At 32.7% G+C, this 21,516-nt stretch overlaps 1 protein-coding gene across 1 annotated transcript; it reads right to left on the minus strand.

The window, feature by feature from the left end:
• Window positions 1-16,543: 16,543 nt before the first annotated feature.
• LOC108467282 (uncharacterized) lies at window positions 16,544-19,871 on the minus strand. The gene is made up of 5 exons (XM_017767881.2): window positions 19,423-19,871; window positions 18,052-18,988; window positions 17,795-17,890; window positions 17,478-17,614; window positions 16,544-17,150 (listed from the first exon to the last, which is right to left on the minus strand). The coding sequence occupies exons 1-5, from the start codon at window positions 19,617-19,619 to the stop codon at window positions 16,982-16,984; spliced, it is 1,536 nt and encodes a 511-aa protein (XP_017623370.1). The 5' UTR covers window positions 19,620-19,871; the 3' UTR covers window positions 16,544-16,981.
• Window positions 19,872-21,516: the final 1,645 nt, after the last annotated feature.

The following is a 21,516-nucleotide window of genomic DNA, read 5'->3' on the forward strand; positions in this document are numbered from 1 at the left end:
AAGTGAATATGAACCACTTGATTTGTATGATGATTTTAGATTTTTTTAAAATTAAATATTATTAAAAATTTAAAATACTAAATTAAATAGATTTTAGTATAGAAAGATGTAGAAAAAAATATTCCCATCATCATCTTCATCACTTCCCTCTCACGTCATTTCTATTTCCACACTTAGCCAACTTTCATTTTCTTTCATTTTAGTTCATTTTCAACCATTTTCAACCTTTTCAAGCTCAAAACTTCAAATTTATTCTATGGATTTTTAGTGAAATCAATAGAGAAACCTCATGGCAAGCTAAATTCCTTGTGAAGTTAGCTAGTGTGCACATTTGAAGAGAGAGAAAAGAGAAATTAGGTAAGGATGATGAAGTTTTTTGAAGGATTTTGTGTTTATCACATTAAAAATACATGGAAATAATATGTGATCATTGTTTTGATATTAAATCTTGTGTATGTGTGTTATGTTAATGAAGAGAAAAAGAAGAGAGGTGAACAACGAGGGCTTGATAAGAGAAATGAAGTAACAAAAGAGTGAATGAGAAAAGAGCTAATTCCAAGCATCTAATAGTAAGTACTTTAAGAATTTTACTTAAACTAATTAAAATCTAAGTGAAAACTTTTTAAATTGGTTTTAGTAATGTTTATGGGATTTATTTATATAAGAAAATGTTGATATGTATTATTGGATTTATTTGAAAGTTAAGATGAATTCTTAAGACATTGAATAGCTTATATGTAGTGAATTTGAAGAAAAAGATTAAATTGCAAAGAATATAAAAGTTAGATAAGTGAAATAGATAACTAGATAAGTTCATAAGTGAAGTGTTAAATAATGATAAAATAAATGTCAAGTGATATTTGATGATTGTTGATTTTTTTGTAGATAAGGACTAACTCGTATTAAGAGTAAGGTTTGAATTACTTTTATTGGTTGAAAGAATGTAATTAAATTAAATATTTAAATGCCCAAGTAGAAAAAATGGGAACTAGAAGGATATAAATGGCATGCCATTAAGAAATTTTCATGTGCACAAGTGATAGTGGCACTTCAATGCAAGTGATAGGGGCACTTCTTTGCAAGTGACAGTGACACCTTGGTGCATGTGACAATGACACTTTGGTGCAAATTATTGATTTTTTCACATATTCTATATGTTCTATTAAGTCTACAATTGGACTATAAATTTTACTGGTAAGTGAATTTAACAATGAGTTTGGTAAGTGACTTAAGAATTGAAAGCTTGAGATTGCACTATAGTTTTTTTCTAATTAATTTCATGAATGATAGTATTAATTCATGAGCTTATATACATTTGCATTGGTTAAATTTTAAAATGAAAAGTTTAATTCTTGATGTACTTACTAAGCTTTCACTAGCTTAACACGCTATTTTTCTAACACATAGGTGAAGATTAGATTTGAAGTTCTAGAGTAAAAACCAACCTTTACTCATCTCATCACATATCGAAACTTGGAAGAGAGTATGATTTTGATTTTGGCAATAGTTTATGGCATGTACATAGGGTTAAATTAATTATGTATGTGAAAGAATTCTAATGGAAACATTTAATGGATTTTGATCACCTTGTTAATTTTTGCATACTTAGTTATGTTTGATTTTGTTTTTGTTAGAGTTGTGTAACTCAAATTCTAAGAGATTTTTTGCAAGTCAAGTTAAACAAAAATATATTTTATTTCTAGAAGATTTAGTATTTATTAGTATAATATATTTAGCATTTATTAGCATAGTTTATTTGACTTGCTAATTTATCCTATAAATAGGCTCTTTACAACGTTAGAAAAAACACCCATTAGAGATTAGAACTCATAACACATTTAGAGAATTTTGTGTTTACGTTTTGTGGATTCTTTGCTTTCGGGTTTTCGGGGTTTAGTTTTTTATCTCCAACTTTTGTACTCTTCGTTCTTTTGCCATTATAGTAAAATTATCTTTGCCTGTGGTTTTTATCCTCTTTGGAGGGATTTTTACACATTAAATTTGTGTGTTCAATTTCTCAATTCATTCCGCTATTTTACTTGTTCGCTGCTTAATCGGGTCGAAATCCTAACAGTTTTAAGTTGAGTTATGTAATGTTTGAGGCTGGAAATGGATGAATATGAATGATATGCTGGCTGAATTGGTTGAAAAGTGCTAAATGAGTATTGATTTAGGTGTTGTGAATTGAAATGTATAGTTTTCATGGAAATAGAACACACGACACAACATTTGATTCTTCTCGTCGCGAAAAGCCAAAGTCAGCAAGTGAAGTCACGACATGGAACCCCTAAAGTCGCAACATCAACTCGATAGATTGAAGCTTTATAAATTAGTCATTGAACAACTAAAGATCATTAAGAGAGCGTAGGCCCATATGAAGCTCAAATTTGTTTGTAAGTCATGTAATAAAGGTGCAATAAGGTTAATCGCTTGAATAAAAATGTTCAATCGATATGAAATTAATTATAGTTGCTCTAGCAACAACTGTGACAACAAATGATGACCCATGACTCTCTTTATATAGGGAGAGTTTAGAGAGTTCAACTATTATTAAAATTAATTACTTTAATATTAAATTCATATAATACATATCAAGATAAATATTAGATTAAATTTAACATTATATCTATTAAATTAATCAAATATTTATCTACAACATAAATATTAAATTAATATTAATATTAAGATAATTACTTTAATAGTAAATTAATAAAATGCTATCAAGATAAGTATTTAATTTAATTTAATATTAAAACTATTAAAATAGTATTATTGTTAGAGTAGTTAATCTGAAATCAAAGATAAAGTCCCAGTAGAAGTATGATTCTTCCATTGCTCAACCACCGAAAAACCATCATCGGCCACCAAAATATTGTCGTTGTAGACGTCGACATCGCTATTTCTGGTGGTGCAATCACAGGTGTGACACCCTCACGACGCCACTGAGCTGGTTCAGTCTGAGCCAATGACGGCTTGACCGGTCTAATCCAACCATCGATTTGATCGTCGGCTCAGTTTCACATACCAACTTGTTTGTGGTATCGATTTTGGGTTCTCGGGTCCAATTTTCAATCTTAAGTCCAATTTTGAAGTCCAATTACCCATTGAGCCAATTGTCTAACTTAAAACTTAATTCTAAAAATATCATATTTATTTTAATTAATTTGATTAATTTAATTTTACTTAATCAAAATTAATTTTCCCAAAAATCACTAAGCTTTTCTAAATTATTTTTTCAAGAAAATTCTTTAATCAAATTATCTAGTTGAACAATTATCACAACTTTCACATCGAATAAATCGACTCAATTAAATTATTTCTAAAGTCATAGAATTTTCTTGTGATTCAAATGCAGTACAAATTGAACTTTTTTTGAACTAGCGGATGGACCAGTTGGACATATACAATTAGGCTCGAGTAATTGCAATTATATCTAGAAGCATCATAGAGTCAGTCCACAAGAAGTACCATGATTGAAACCTCCGTATTGTATACTCTTTACAAAAGCAATTCATCCAACTACTTTGTCCAATGACCTCAATATGTGTGTGTTACCCTCATATGATACCCTTGATTCTTTTGAGTTAAATTTGTTCACTCAATACAATCACATTTTATCTCATTGTCACCATTCTTCTTCTTAATGATTAATATGATCATTGCCAACAAATGACTGTGATAAATTGAATAAGCAACACGTGGTCACGTTCCATATTTATCAATCCACAAAATGAAAATGAAAGGATATTGTTTACTCTTTAATCGAGCTATGAATTCCATTATTTCTAGTAAAGTCATGCCATATACAAATCCTGTACCCAACATATCGGCTATGGGCTCGATCATCTTTAGAGCATAAGCCTTCACTTATATCAAAGTATATGAGTTGCATACACATGGTAGTGACTAACTCGGGATTTAGGTAAGTCACACCATGAATGTCACAAGTAAATTAATTTCAAACGAATTCAGAATTAATTCATCTTGGGTCAAGACCAATGTGTCATTCTTCCAATGAATACATCTATGTCTCTACCCATGGAGTCACCTGCTCCAATGGCCAAGCCTAGTCATCTATCCAATTAAATTTGTAGACGACATAATAATCCTTCTAAGTATTTGAATCAAATGCTCACTTTGATTCTTTTACGAGATTTTGAACTCATTTAGATTATCTACTGAAGTAAGTTGTCTTTCTCGTAATGTAAACGTTCTTACAGTGCCACTTATCATCAGTTTGAATTTAGATAATTAATTAGCTAATATTTTCTTGTCACAATTTTGCTATGCATGCAAGCATGATACAAACAGAAGAGACATAATAGTGAAATATGAAATTAAGTTTCTTTATTTATTCATCGTTCAAATACATAAAAAACAATTATATGTTTACCACAATATGGACACATTTCCCAATAGAAAGGCATTACTAGGAATTCGTAGTGACCATAACAGGTTCAAAAAGTAGTCTTTGAGATGTCATCATTCTTAATTCTGACTTGATAATACCCGAATCCAAGATCGATTTTGGAAAATAACTTGGCACCACCTAACTGATCGAACAAATCTTCAATTCTAGGTAGCGGGTATTTGCTCTTAATGATTACTCGATTCAATTTGCGGTAGTCTATACATAAGCGAAGTGGTCCATCCTTTTTCTTTACAAAAAGAACCGGTGCACCCCATGATGAAATACTGGGTAAAATAAATCCTGTATATAACAACTCTTGCATCTTGGCATTCAACTCTTTTAGTTTTAAAGGCGCTATTCAGTAAAGAACACATGAAACAAGGGCAGTACTAGAAGTAATCTCAATTAGAAACTTAACATCCATGATAGGCGGTAATCCCGAAAGCTCTTCCTAAATAACATCTGGAAACTCACTCACAATTGGTACCTAACAAAAATCTTTCCCTACTACAATTAAATCCAAAATATATGCTAAATAAGCAACCTTACCTTAGAAGATCAATCTCCAAGCTAAAACTGCCAAGATCATATTATTTTTAATGTCATGTTTTACTCTTGGTATGAACACTTCATTACTGTCTACATTTAATAGTTGTACACCTCTGACACTCAATAACCGCATTATACCTAGACAACCAATCTAAGCCCAAAATAGCATCAAACTCGTGAAAACTCAATAGCATTAAATCAGTCGGAAAGACTTGACCACAAAATTCTGGTGTACAGTATTGAATTACTCTATTAACAACCGCACTTTTACCAAGGGGATTGGTAACCAAAACATTTATTTCAGTAGAAACGACTTTAAGACTCTTCATACTTACCAACTTAATGCAAATGTACAAATAGGTTGACCTCGAATCAATTAATGCATGAATAATAATGTCAAACAAAGAAAAATTACTCGTAATAACATCTAAAACTTCAATGTCCTCCTTGGCTCGCATCACATAAGCTTTAGTCGAGGCTTTAGATCTTGACCAACCAGTGATCCTTTGCACATTTCCTTGGGTGGAGCTCGAACTCGCGGCAACTCTGGTTCTTAACCCTTGTTATGTTACACGATTTACCCTAATAGATTGCTAAGTGCCTCCATCACCTCGTTTTGAACATTCCCTAACCAAGTGGACCTATGGGCCACACCCAAAACAAGCACCCGAGGTTTTCCAGCAAGTACTCGCATAATTTTTTCCACATTGACCGCAAGCAAGGATGGTCATTCTTTTCGAACCATCCATGCTAGCTACAAACATAGCTTGACATCTATCACAGCTCCACCTGAAACCATCAAGTTGATGACTTTGTACAAGAGTAAAAGAGAAACCTTCATCGTCTTTGATTCTCTTAACCTCGGGAACCGAAAACGAGTATGTCACTCATCTTTTTCCTCTTTCCCAATCTCTTACCTTGTTCTTTTCTTGTATATTTAATTCTAACCTCTGAACTTTGGTGAACAAAACGACTAAGTCCTGAATCTTTGGTACCACCAATATTATACAAATTTCCTTGTTTAGTCCCTATTCAAATTTGATACAGAAGGTTTCTATAACACCCCAAAATAGGGCTTAGGAGTTTTAGGGGTATTTTAGGAATTTTAGCCTTAGAGTACTCGGAATTTCACGACATGGCATATAGATAATGTTCTCATTATAGTTTTTAGAAAATCAAATCAATTTTTGAAAATATGTTTTGGACATCTTTAATTTTAGGAAAAGGACTGATTTGTAATAGAGTCAAAACTATGAGCATTTATGTTATAGTTTCACCAATTTTTAAAATTGAACTTATGTCTCCCCCTACCAACTTGTTTTCATGTTAGTTTCCCCCTTCATTGTGTTTGTGGTCCCTTTGATTTCCCTAACTCTCCCCACTCAATTTTGACTCCCAAACTGTGATATTTTGATTTCTACTATTATCTAAGCCTTAAACCTCCATAAAATCTTTTCAAAACACCCAAAAACTCTATTGATTTCACCATTGTCAAGTTATTAGATTTTCTCGGGTTTGCGTCAAAAGTTCGATTTTTGTCAATCAAAGGTAATGTTTTGATTCATTATGAGTTTTTCATGATATCTAATCTTTAAAATTGAATTATTAGCGCTCAAATCGCATGTTTCACATAAAAGCCGAAAATTGGGTTATTAATGGTGGATTTCAGAATTTTGAGTAAAAACGTGGTTTCAAAGTGTTTTTCAATTAGTTTTGACATAATTAAAAGGTTTCTAAACTTTGAAGTTTCATTAAGAATTTCTAACGTTTTAATGAATTTTTAGAAAATAACTATAAAATACGTCGAAAAAGTTGATACCATGAATTGAGTATTTTATTGTAGTTTAAAGGTTGGGAACTAGTCGTAGGTGAATTATAAGATGAATGGAACCAGATTTAGGAGAAAAGACTAAGTATAGACCAAGATATTCAAATTCAAAGTTTGTTATGTTAAAGGTTTTGGTTACATGAGAACTTAGCTTAGGCTTGTGTTTTGGTTGTTTAAAGCGAGTTCTTAGTTGCTATTTGACTATGTTTATTGTATGATTATTGTGTGTGAAACCTCGAATTCATTAGAGCCTGCTATGAGTTAAGGAAAAGTTAGTTGAGCTTTCGATTTTTCGGCGAAAGCATAAAGTGGTGAGTGTTTGGGATTACTACTTGTAGGCACGAGTCATGTGTTATTTAGGAATTTAGTAGTAGCCTAAACTCCTATTCTAAATTCTGAGTATAAGTTTTGTTGTATCTATATTCATTTTGTGGTTTTGTGCTTATATGATTATGAAATTGTGCATAGTGATGAGTAGCTCAAATATGTGATATGTGGATATGGTAATTATTGTGAAAAGTGCAAATGTATACATGATGCATACGTTATATGACAGTGATAGTGTTTTGTAAAAGATGTTAACATGCAGTGATAGTGCACGGATAATTGGTAAGTGATATGTGTTTGTTTAAAGATATTTTGGCCTTGTTATCTTGAAATCGTTGGATATTGTTGGCATGCCATAGGATTGTGAGTACTCACCTAAATGTAAAGTGATTTTGGGCGTAAAGGCCCTTGGACATGTTTGGAGGGATAAGGGAATATGAGCTAAGCTCCATTCAATAGGGCATGTGAGGGGAAATAATGAGAGTGTTAGCTATATGCTTTACTTTTGGGACATGTTTGACTCTATGAGTCATTTGGTGTGATTGGAGATTCATGTATCCGATTTCTAATGATAGATCTCATTATATGTTTCATAACTTAAGTGTCAATATATCTTATTATATGTGACTGAGTGTATAACACTCCTTAACCCTTATCCATCGCCAGAATAGAGTTACGAAGCATTACTTGATATTTCAGAATAAATATAAAAAATCGCATAATAATTTAACATACACATCATAATTTAATCATAATGTCCCTTTATTGAGCCCTCAAGGCCCAATTCACATGTTAGAAACAAATCGGGACTTAATCGGAAGTCTAGAAAAGTTTTCGTGAAATTTTGAAATTTTTCCTAAGTACAGGGCTCACATGCCTGTGTGGCTAAGGGACACGCCTGTGTGACCCTATGACATGCCTGTGCTTCAGGTCGTATCCTACCCTGTGTAACTCTTTGACTTACTCACAAGACCAAGTCACAAGCTCGTGTGTTAGGCTTTATTCCTCACATGGCTGAGACACACGCCCATGTCTCTGCCCGTGTGGAAATACTTGAGTATTCTATTTTGAAAATTAAATGTTGTAGGGGACACATGGCCAAACCGCACGCCCAAGTGATAGCCGTGTGTCTCACACGGTTTGGTCACACGCCCGCGTGCTAGGCCGTATGAACTCAAAATGAGCCTTAAACATTAAGATTACCAACCCTGCAAATCTTGAACAACAAGCAATTCAAAAACCATTTGTTCAACCAATCCAAAACATATTTAAATACATTTAAAACATGTCAAATTAATCATCCCTAGTGCCCAATCAATATACTCTTATAGGTATTTCACATATAATATCCAAAACAATTCAAATTAACATCATTTAAGTCATTTCTAAATTTATACCAATTTCAACTAAAACACATCATTTAATAGTTTTAAACATGATACATATATTCATATATATATATATATATATATATATACTCAACCCATTTCAAATTATAGCATCATTACAGTCATTTCCCAAAATGACAAACACAATATCCTAGGTACATGCCATTACCAAAATGAAACATACTTCATCACTTTGAGTTTGGGATCGGCTTTGGATGCTGATTCAACGTTCTGACTTTAACCTAACCTAGGCACAGAAACAAACCGTACGCTAAGTATAAACTCAGTGGTATTTCTATAATCTGAATACTTATTAAGCAAGAATTTATAATATTTATATATATCTCATCATACATAACAAAAATCATTCAAATAGATAATCAATTTCATAAACACATCATTCATAATACTTTCAATTCTCATCTTTTACTATTTCAATCTCATAATTGCTATTCAAATAGCTTTTCTCAATGAAATACACCTATCATCTCACTATATCAATAACAATTTCATGAACTATATCAATAACCATTCCATGAACCCATTGGTTCATACATTTCAATTTCATAACTCAATTCAATATCCTACTCCAATTCATGTTCAAAATCATCCAATATCATTCATATTGCCAATTCATTTATTTACCCCTATTAACAGGACCCGAACTTTGGCAAATACACGAATCCAACCAAAACACACCAGTATGGCACCCAGTGCCTCATCAGATAATTCGAAGTAAATAGATTAACACCCAGTGTCCCATTTGCCATTTTGAAGCAAGTTGGTACCCAGTACCTCATCAAATTTATCTGAAGTAATAGTTTGACACCCAGTGTCTAATCGACTCATGGTCGAAGTATCCCTGAACTCTTCCAATCCTATGGCATGCCAACTATATCTGACTCAGCCCGATACAATTAATAGGGTTTTACATCACTTTTCAATTTCAACTAATATACATTTCAATTCAAATAACCACATATACTCAAAATTTAATTCAATTCAATTCAATTCAATTCATTTCATTACCACAATACCAATACTTACCTCAATTCCACTTACCATACATATTAAACAATAAATACAACAACAATTATTAAATTTGGATTATAGAAATACAAACCGTAATTCTCAAGCTACTCCTCGTTAATCTTGCCTTTTCCTTTTCTAGCCGAGGTTTCCAACTCAACGTTAGCTATGAAATTAAAACAATTAAAAATCATCAATACACACAATTTCACATTGAATATTTCAATTTATACTTAACTTTTGCCTAAAATCCAGTTTTAATCCCTAACCAAAACTAACTTTGTTTTCTTCACAATTTATTCTATATTTTCATTCAATTTCACTTAAAATTAGTTTTAACTCTCTATTTTTACCATAAACTCCTTAATTTCAAATTTCTCAATTTAGCCCTCTATTTTAAACTTATAATTTATTCTACAATTTAATTTTTTCTCAATTCTAACTTGAAATTCTATCAATTTAACCCTTAATACTTCAATTTATTCAACATGAATAAAATCTAAAAATCCACTAACTTTCAAAATTTCAACATAAATCAAGTAGTATTTTGTTCTAGAATTCTAAAACATAAAATTATTAAAAAATGGACTAATTTGACTTACCAATTAAACCTTGAACCTTAAAACCCTAGTTTTTCCTTTCTTTTTATTTTCTCCCTTTTTCTCCCTAATTTCGTTTCTTATTTTGTTCTTTGTTCTTTCTATTTCTTTTGTTTATTCTTTATTTACTTTATTTTAATTATAATAATATAATATAATAATATTTTCTTAAATAATAAGTAAGTATACATGTATATTACAAATGTATGTATGTATTTATTACACATGTATATTACCACTACCATACAATTGTCACAATTTGGTTTATTTACTTATTTAGTCCCTTAAATTTTCTCTATTTTATAATTCAACTTTTATTCTATTTACAATCTAGTCCATATACCTAATTAACCGTGATTCAAGCTAATTCACCTAGCCAAAACTCAATTAATCATACAACTAACTTCGTAAATATTTTTAATAAATATTTATGAATTCGTTTTTTGAAAATGAAAACCCGAAAATTCACTTTTCGATACTCATAAATTTTGGGTCGTTGCAGCGTGAATCATGTTTTATGCTTAAATGAATATGTGATATTAGATTTATGCTTGAAAGAGTATGCAATTGCTATGTAAATGGACTACTAGATAATACAAGAATAAGAAAAGTATGACACTAGTTATAAGAACAATGTGTTTGTCCTATATAGTTGTTTGTGGATGCATGATGGCACGTTTGCGTTGTGGTTATTCTACTCGTTCACTGAGCTTGTTAAAGCTCACCCACTCTTTTCAACATATGCATATTAGTGACGTTTCGGTATGGGCGGTGTGGTTTTTCGAGGAGTGATCCAAGGAAGACTTGTTAATTCTCGTAAGTGTTCATTTAATTATTTGTGTATTGGGGAATAAGGCAATGTGGTATACTTGTTTAATGCCATGATGTGTTTGGACTATTTTCTGGTTTTGCTTTTGTTTTTTTAAAGGTTTATGAGTTTATATATTTGCTTAGGTTTATGAACATTGATGATGGTGTGATGATACTTTCTCAGACACATTTTTGGTATTTTAAACTATTGATTAAGCCGTTTGGATGGTTATTTGTCATAGTAGTTGATGTGTGATGATTAGAAACATATTTGGAATGGATATATACTATTGTATGTTGTGTTTTTATGTTCAGAGGCAAAGGTATCAATATTCGGGTTTTTAAAAACGATACATATGTGCCTTGAAACATGCAGAAAGTTAGAATAGAGATTTGGTATCGATACCCTGGCTTGAGTATCGATACTCGAGGTAGATTTATTGATACTTTAAGTAAGGTACCGATAATTTTTTACGTTTTGAATTTTGGTGAGAAATAGAATGCAAGTTTGGTATCGATTTTCCATGTGGTATCGGTACCATGTTGGGAAAATATCGATACCTTGAGGTTAGTACCGATACCTATGTGTTTAACTCTGAAATTTTGCTAAGTGGTCCAAATGCTTGAATTTTTATCACGATAAGTTACATTAATGTATGTCCAGCATGATTTAATGATGATTAATGCATGTATATATTAAAACCTGTGCAAATGCTATGAATGACATATGCTGGCTTTAAAATAGTGAACACTGTAGCGTATGAGTAGTAAGATGGTGGTGTGGCATCTTTATATTTAGGCTCAATGACTGGGTCGAGTATAGGGTGTTATAGTTTCCTCCATCGGCACCAAATCCTGTGCATACTTGCTTAATATAACAAACTCCCTCTCATATTCAAATACAGTCATCCTCTCCTGACTCATATTTAATAATTCTCTTTTCATTTGCTTAACAAAGAGTCGATTTATACACTTCTTATGAAATTTTTGTAAAAAGAAATCCTAACCAATTTGCTCACTTGGAGTGATGCTCGTCACCGCATGACACTACTAGTAGGTTTCATTTTTAAGCAATGAAACTGCACACTGAAGATTATCAGGTGAAGTGCGTTGTAATTCTTTAGTAACTCATAGCACTCGCGAAATCCAATTTTTTGCTTCTATTGAATCGTCATCCTTCTCTCCCCTAAATTCTTTGGTGCCCTGCTTCCATATTTCCTTCATTGGATCGTCCTAAAGCGCATTTGGAACTTGAACAGGAGGAGGAGCTAACGGTTGAGCAGGGCTATTCTATGGTTGTAGAGGCGGTGGTGGAGTAGCACCCATAAATTGATCAAACCACTGCCCCATTATTTCCAGCAGTGCATTTCATGCGTCGGTCCTTGTAGCCCTTCTATTCTCGGAAGGAATCGGCATGACAAGTACACGTAGCATTCTTCCCTAATATTTATGGCATGCTTATCTCCTATATGCATCAACATACATTCGCAATCATATAAATATCATGTTTATCACATAAATATAAAAACAAAAAATTTTAACGACTCTGACCAGCCAAAGATTTCATGATTCTATCATAAAAAATAAAAAATGCAAAATTCACCCCAAATTTAAATATCATCAAGTTGGGTGTTGCGACATCACGTAGTTGGTGTCGTGACATCAAAGGTAGTATGCTTCTTAAGTGGTCTAGAGGTGGTGTTGTGACTTCTAAGCTAGGTGTTACAACATCAAAGGCAACCCACTGACTCATTGGCCTAAATTGGTGTTGTAACACCTATAACCCATTATCGTCGCCAGAATAGGTTACAAAGTATTATCGTACAAATAAGAACATTTCATAACACATAACATATGATTATCAAATTATTTGAGCCTACGAAGCCCTAAAATGGTTTATGAACTATCAGGGACCAATTTGAAACAAACAAAAAAATTTAGGAAAAAATTAAAAAATTTCCATTTCAGGGGTCACACGGCTGTGTGACAGAGCCCAAACCGTGTGGCTCTGAATATGGCTGTGTGGCTATCCCACACCCCCGTGTAACTACTCCACACACCTGTATGTCTACCCGTGTAACTCATTAACTTGGGTCACACTGTCGTGTCGCAGGTTGTGTGTCAGCCCGTGTGAACCCTACACCTAACACGCTCAGGGGACACGGCAGTGTGGTAACTTGTGCCTTAGGCCGCATGTGCCCAAAATTGACCTTAAACTTGTCATTTCCATTCTCAAATTATTAAGTACATTCACATGCTAAAAATGCATGCAATCAAGCTCTCAAGAGGCATTCAAAGACACTCAAAACATGCCAAAAGAACCAACCCAAGTGTCTAACCAATGTGTCATCCATAACACCACAATATAATTACTTACGCAATTCATTTCCTTAACCAAATGTATAAGCCACAGGCGCCTTCAAAATGACTTACATTCAATCCCAAAATGCCATACCCAATTCAAGCCAAACTTACCATTTCATGCACAACCACTTATGCTTTATCTAAAAATTTAAGCATGCTTACCACACATAGCTACTCATACCATAACATCATATGCACAACAAAAACACCATACAAGTACTTATGAACCATTACAATACATAATCAAATTCTCTTATTACATGTCATATAAGCCAAGTTTTATTCAAAAGCTACCAAATGATCCTCGGATAGTATGATTCTTCGAGTTGATCCGATCTTTCGATTATCTACAAGACGTTATCTACAAAGAAGCAAGACAAATACTCGAGTAAGCTTTCATATAGCTTAGTAAGTTCATCAATTAAATGAATAAGCTTACCCAATTAAATATAGTAATTCAAATAAATAAATTAATGAACAGAGTTCCTGTTATAAGGCTATTAACAAAATTCCTATAAATTACAGCTCACAACAGGTAAGTAATGCTCAATAAAATAGTACAAATTAGTTTTCACATTTCAATAACATTCATAGATCAATAAAACATAGCACGATGAATGATATATAGATATGAGTACACAGTTAACCATTCAGCACACCAGATGTTTATAAGAGCTAGTGCCACCCAACACACCAGATGCTCATAAGAGCCAGTACCATCCAGTACACCAGAAACACTGTAATATAGCACGATAGTCCGCGACAAATGCAAGACCTCAGCATATCCAGTGAATAGATAATATACAGAAATCATCTTCACTGCTCAGAATAATCTCGCATTACGTGCATAATAACCTATTAGCATGCCAATCATACTCTATCCTACATTTATCGGTTCAGAGCATTCCATCACAGAATAATACGTGAATATCCCACTATCTCATATTCCATATGCAAGTAATAGTTCAACAACCAAACATTCATTGGCTCAGAATATCTCAATCAATGATCGATGTCATATCAATTCATTATTTCCATTTTCAATTACATGCATCAATATAATCCAACATTATATAATTAAGTTCATATAATACATTTAAAAATGTATTAAAATTAAACTGAACGAACTTACTTAACTAAATTGCAGTGATGATAAAGGTACAGGGACTATTCTAAAATTTTCTCTTTTCTATGATTTTCAGCTTGTTCATGATCTAGAATAATAATTTTATTCAATTAACTAGTTCTACTAGAATAATTTGCCACAATGAACTATGAAAAATCAATGACCAAACTTTAATAAACTATTTTACCAACTTCGTAAATATTGTAATTTAATATTTACGAGTTCGGTTTACAGAAATGAGGTTCCAAAACCACCTATTTTGACACCAACAAAAATCAAGTTTTTACAAATGGTGTATTGAGATACAAAGGGAGGGTCTATATTGGTAACACAAGCACATTGAGGGAGCAAATCCTTAAATAACTACACGACTCTTCTTAAATAGGCATTCTGGCACACAAGCAACATACATCACAATTAGGTCTTATTTCTACTTGTTGGGACTAAAAAGGCAAGTTAAGGACTATGTCCAATCATGTGGTATTTTTTAGAGATCTAAATATGAACATTTGGCCAAACCAAAGTTACTTCAGCCCATTCATTCCATAATAAGCTGAAAATGCCAATTTTACCAAAACCACTTCAATATAAACACACAATTGAAACAAACGCAATTCAACAAATAATTTAGTAAGTTTCATATGAACTTACCTGGCAAAACAGCAAATAAACGAGTCTTTAAGGACTAATTGACAATTTTTGCTTTTTCCCGATTATCTCTAGTTTGATCAAATTCTCAATCTATACAATTATTCAATTCAATTTATCAATATAAATATCAAACATTTTATATTATGCCATGATATGCATGTACCTATTTAATTTCATTTTTGAAAAGCCCCTTAAAGTTTTTATTTTATTCAATTTAGTCCCTAAAACCGAAATAGCCATAACTATCAAATTTAAGCTTTGATTTGAAAACTAATTTCAATTACATCCTTTTAGGACCCTCTACAATCTATTATTATAGAAATTTCACATCAATTATACAATTTATACACTTTAGTCTTTTTGAACAAAACTAACAATTAAACTTTACAATCTAGTCATTTTTCACATCTAAGCTTAAAATCTATAAATTTGACACCAATTTCTTAAAGAAATCAATAATGGAAACTTTAAAAAACTCTAATAGTTTTAAAAATTGGTACATGGACTATCTAAATCAAGCTCCCACAACCTTAAAAACATAAAAAAAATTATAAGAAAATGACTTAATTGCACTAACCAATTAGTAGCAGAAAGTTTGAAGCTTTAGAAATGGATTCCTTAGGTTTTCTTCAAGAACTTTCGGTGGTGGATGGAGAAGATGAAGCTTTCTTCTCTTTCTTTCCACAAATTTTGTAATTATATGTAAATTAACCTTTTAATTAAACTTATTTTAACTAAACAACTTTAATTAATCAAGTTAATCAACAAATAATGCTACCGTCCACTAGTACCCATTCCTAAATGACTAAATTTCCATTTTTTGACCTTTAGTTAATTGCAATTTGAGTCTCTAAATCTTTGGTCAATTAAAACTTATAGTGATAAAACTTTTACAATTTAGTTCTTATACTTAAATTAAACAATTAATAAGCAAAATTGAAGGACTAAACTTTAATAAATTATTATACCAACTCCATAAATATTTTAATTTAATATTTACGGATTTGATTTATGAAAATAGAGTTTTGAAACCATCTTTTTTTACACTATTGAAAATCAAACAATTACAAATGATGTATTGAGATACAAAGGGAGGGTATACATCGATAACACAGGCACATTGAGGGAGCAAATCCTTAAATTACTACATGACTCTCCTTAAGAGGGCATTCTGGCACTCAAGCAACATGCTTCGGAATTAGGCCTTATTTCTGTTGAAACTAAAAAAGGCAAGCAACATGCTTCCGAATTAGGCCTTATTTCTGTTGGAACTAAGAAGGCAAATTAAGGACTATGTCCAACCGCATCATATTTGCCAGAAATCTAGAGATTTAAATATGGACATGTGGCCAACGTTACTTCAACCTATTCATTTCCTAATCAATGCTTGAGAGGTAATTTCTATGACTGGATTTCTATGAATTCTGAGAACTAAACCATAATAACAAATTAAGAAAATCGTTTGCGTGTTTGAAATCAAATGTGCATTTTATACTGTTAAAAGCATAACATAATGGCAAAAATTACAACCTTTGATTATTAAAAAACAAACCCCCAATAAAGAAAAAGAAACAAAATTCAACTTGTGGAACCTTTAGAAGTACATCAAGACTGCAAGGAAGGTTTCCCCCATCATAAAAATGGCATGGAAATGACCCATTTCCCTATAATCATGTAATCAAAATAAAAATTAATATGGACAAAAGATAAAACAAATCTACCCCACGGCAACAGTAAGCAAGCATATATGTTTGGCAACAAATGGGCTCCCTTTGCAAGCTGATTCGAAGAACTGTTGCTTCAAGTATAACATGTTATCTTCCAATGGGCCCAGTTGAGGTGGTTTTGACACGGCGGAACAAGGTTGCTGATTAAAATCATGTTAGACTTTGAGAGATTTTACTCCCTCTTATCCTCTTCTGAGTCGTCTTCGGGATCAGAGACACTGGCATTTCCATTATTTCTCTCTTGCTTGACTAAATTGACATCCCCATCAGACTGCCCCCTTGTTAGAGATTGAGCTTCTTCAACATCAAATTCGTCCTTGACATCTTCCGAGTATGCATATCTATGCAAAGTTTAACAGTATTTAGCATGTTAGCATGAAAATTGGAGATACTACGGATGAAATTAAAGCTTTGAAATAATTGTACGGACACTCGAAAGAGAATTGTCATGACAACTTATATACAGGGAAGATTCCTTGACTATTTGAATGAAGATTCTAAACTAAAAAGGTAAGTACTCGGAGTAGAATATGGCCACAATTTGCCATCATTTTGGTCAAATTGAGCTCTATTCAGCAGCAAAATTTGCCATCCTTTTAAATTTGAGGGGGAAAAAAGGCTAAGGTCATCCAATTGACTCAGTAATACTTCAAAAGAGTAAAACGCACCTTTGGGAGCTCTGAGATGGAGCCCAGAGGTAGCAAATAACACAGAGCAGTGCAAATGAAAGAATGTCCCAGAAAGCTGTGATGATCCAAGCACTTTGCCACCTCTCATTGAATGGATCTGTTGCTTTGAAGTATACCTGTCGTACCAAATAAATCAGATCTGTGATAAATTGAACCCATTGTATCTTACTGACGGCTAGATACCAGCTTTAAGTACAACTCATAATACTTCACTTGAAACACAAATATTTGTCATTTATCTGCAACAACATAGCAAGAGACACTAAGAAAGAAACCAAAATCTAAACGAAATATACCTCAAAAGTTATCCATGCGACTGAAGCAATCACTGCCACAGCTAGTGCATTTGAGAATTTCCTATAGAGGTCCAACTTTGCTGATATTCTCTTTACCTGGATGAGAAAACTACTGTCAGTCATTGAAACTTGTACTGAATGAAAGAGCAAAGTGAGAACATAAAATCATGATAAAGAATGAGTGCAGTTATTCTAATGGAGAAACTTAAGATCACCAATCACTAAAGCATAAAGAAAAAAGAAGAGAACACAAATACCTGTAACTGCTCTAGTGTTTTTGAAAGAGATGTAAAGATCCACAATATCAAAAATGCATCCAGGAATGCATCGGGAAGGACTAGGAAGAGTCTTGCTCTTCCTGATATGTCATTGATGGTCCCTACATACTCAGTAATGTCCAGCAATTCAGAGGCCAGAAAATAAGTAGCTCCAAGAAGAAGCACCTTTGAAGTAAGGCCACCTAAAGTTGGACGTACAACACCATAACCCATCGAAACAGAAAGCATGAGAAGTCGGGAAAGTGTTTTTCTTATTGCTCCAACTGTCACAACCCAAGTTGTAATTACAACAGGCCTCATTCCTGTACCGTTAAAATTAGAATAGTCGAAATACCACAATATCATTTCAAACAAACCGAGACCAATGACAGCAGTGATACAGTGCTGAAGTAGCAGGATATCTTTCCAAAACCTCACGTACTGTGAGAACCAAATGGCACTAAGCAACAAATAGGCAATCATCATGTAAACATAAAACTTCTTCAATGGTGCCATTCTCCCAGGTAAATAACCATCAGGATTCTTCCACACGGTCTTCCCACTCATTGTTGTTCCCTTTAGCTTCGGATCACATGCTATGAAAAACAAATTATACATCCCCGTTTTCATGATGGGGACCTTAGCATTGTCCATACTTGTTGACAAGTCGTTCCCACCAAAATATATGTTCAGAACCATAGGCCATTTACTATCTGTTGAGGAAGGTATCCGAATGACTTCGCCTTGCTTGCACCCTTCCAGCTTAGCAAGATCAGGGGTACAACATATCGATCTCTGTCCACCATAAGCTGAACCACCTATATTATTTCTATCAGCAGCCTCGAAAATCACAGCTTGTATCAACCCGGTACCATGTTCCTTGTCGGACTGTTCATCTGCAGCAGCCTGAGTCCTCCAGAATGTGATATTCTCAAATCTAAAAAAATAAATAAAATACATTTAAGGCTTAAAATTCATCACCAAGAAACTGGTTTCCTTATGAATGGACATAACTGTTTTAAATCCATGGCCACATAAGATCATGAGAAAACAGCATTAATTATATATTTGGAAAAATGATAATAGCGTAGAAAACTCGGATCTGCTCAAATAATCATTTCCATTTGAGTATGCAATTAATAATTAGTAAAAAAAGGAAAAATTATATTTATGGTTTTTTTTTCAAAATTAAATCTTCCGACGATGATCATAAATATAAATAAACCTAAGCATTAACTACTTCCTAACAGATCTAATCCACATAAATAAAACAACACCATATTCTTCACTTAAAACGCTAATGCACTGAGTTTAAAATAAAACAAACGATTTAAAACTTTTAAAATAAATATAATGTATCTTTAATGCTACCGGATAAAAGAGCGGCCATCGGAAACGGAGTTGTCGGAGGAACGAGAAGCCGCGAGGCCTTCACTGCCGCCAGGGAGAAGATAAGCATTTCCGACTTCATTGAAGAGTTGATTTTGGTAAACGTGGATGGAAGCGTTGATGGTTGTTAATGCGGTTGATAATAGAAGGAAGATAGATACTAGATATGCGGAATCCATGGCTAGGAAATTGGGGGAATAGCCTTAGGCTCTAACCAGATCCAGAGAGTAGATCGGCGAATTTGAAGGGAAAGCAGAGTGAGTAAGATTAAAGAAATGGTTTAATCAAAGAAGCAAGCACACCGTCACTGTCGGTGAGCGGAAAGTACAGTTACGCGCCCTATACGCGCGGCTCCGTGGCTGTACTACCACCAACCTATCAAATGTGACGATAACATTTTGGTTAAAATACTAGTTTGGTTATATTAAATATATATTAGTTTGGTATTTTAATATTTTTACAAATTTAAATGCTTTGAAGTAGAGCTGATCATGGGTTAGGCGGCTCGGCCCGGCTCGAAGGCCCGCCTGAAAAATGAGAGGGTTTGAGTAAAAATATAAGCCCGAAAAATGGGCTTGGGCAAAAAAACGAGGCCCGTTTAAAAAACGGGCCGAGCCTCGGGTAAGAGTTTTTTGGCCCGGGCTCGGCCCGGCCCGGCCCGAATTATATATTAATATATATTTTTATTTTATTTTTAATTATTTTAAATTTTTAATATAACTATTTTTTATTATATTGTTAATTTGTGTATTGTTTTAAGAATTGTTTTAGTATTATTTTTATTTGTTTTAATATTTATTTTTATGTTTTAAATATATTTGATTTATTATATTTTTAATTTTTTATTTAATGAAATAAGAAAAAATTAATATGGGCCGGGCCGGGCCGGGCTCGGGTTTAGTAATTTTATTTCGGGCGGGCTTGGGCAAAATTTTAGGCCCATATTTGGGCCGGGCTGGGCCCGCCTAGTAGACGAGCCTAAAATTTTATTTGGGCCCGCCCCGCCGCCCATGATCACCTCTACTTTGAAGCATGAGACTCAAAGCATTTGTGAAGGTAAAGAAAAGTGTCAAGCAATGAGTTAATGAAATTAAGAATATATGATTAATATAATTATTGCTAATATAAGAGGATGTGAATTGAAATGAACTCAAGTACATTATTCTCCTATTTATGGGTTGGAGAGGGGCTATGGGTAATTCTATGTATTGTGTAAAAAAAAGCAGATATAATCAGAATCTATAATGAGATTATTTTTTTAAAAAAATTAATGCTACTATTAGTGAAGTAATTAATATCCTTTCTATACTTTCACACTTGTATTAGGATATATCTGCTCATGGGTAGAGTCACTTATCCAGGCTCAAAGTTTCGTTCGAAAATGAGAGGGTTTGAACAAAAATATGAGACTCGAAAAATGGGCTTGAGTTAAATTTAAGGTTTGTTTCTTACATGGGTTAGGCTTTGGATAAGATTTTTTAGTCCAAGCTCAGTCTGGCTTGACTCGAATGCATTATGTTATAAAAATATTATATTAATTATACAGGCTAAGTAATAATTATATATATTTATATTTATATTAAATTATTAACCTAATAATGATTAAATACATTACTCACAACTTAAAAAATTCACCCAACTAAATAATTCAACCCAAAATATAAATTTTAAAAATATATTTAATACAATAAAATATTTATTATATTTATGGTAGTGGTTTTTAATATAAATACTTTTTAATGTATTTTTAATTTGTTAAAAAAAATTATTTTAATGCTTTTTTTGTGCATTTAGTGTATTATTTTTTAAAAAATTATTTTTAAATATAAAACTAGTTTTTAAAAAGTAAATATGGACAGGCTGAGTCAAGCTCGAATTTACCTTTCATGACTTAGGTCAGGTTTAAAAAAAAAAACTCATTTTTCAGATCAAACCAGACTCAAACTCAAAAAACTAATCTAAATACCTTATTTGAGCCCGACCCAACCATCAATCACTCTAGTGTTAAATTAATTGCTAATATTTTTTAACATATTTCTTTTAGTTTTTTCATATATTTACAGAATTTGTAAAGTT

The sequence above is a fragment of the Gossypium arboreum genome, chromosome 2 (genome assembly GCF_025698485.1).
Source record: "Gossypium arboreum isolate Shixiya-1 chromosome 2, ASM2569848v2, whole genome shotgun sequence".
In the NCBI taxonomy this organism is placed as follows: Eukaryota; Viridiplantae; Streptophyta; class Magnoliopsida; order Malvales; family Malvaceae; genus Gossypium; species Gossypium arboreum.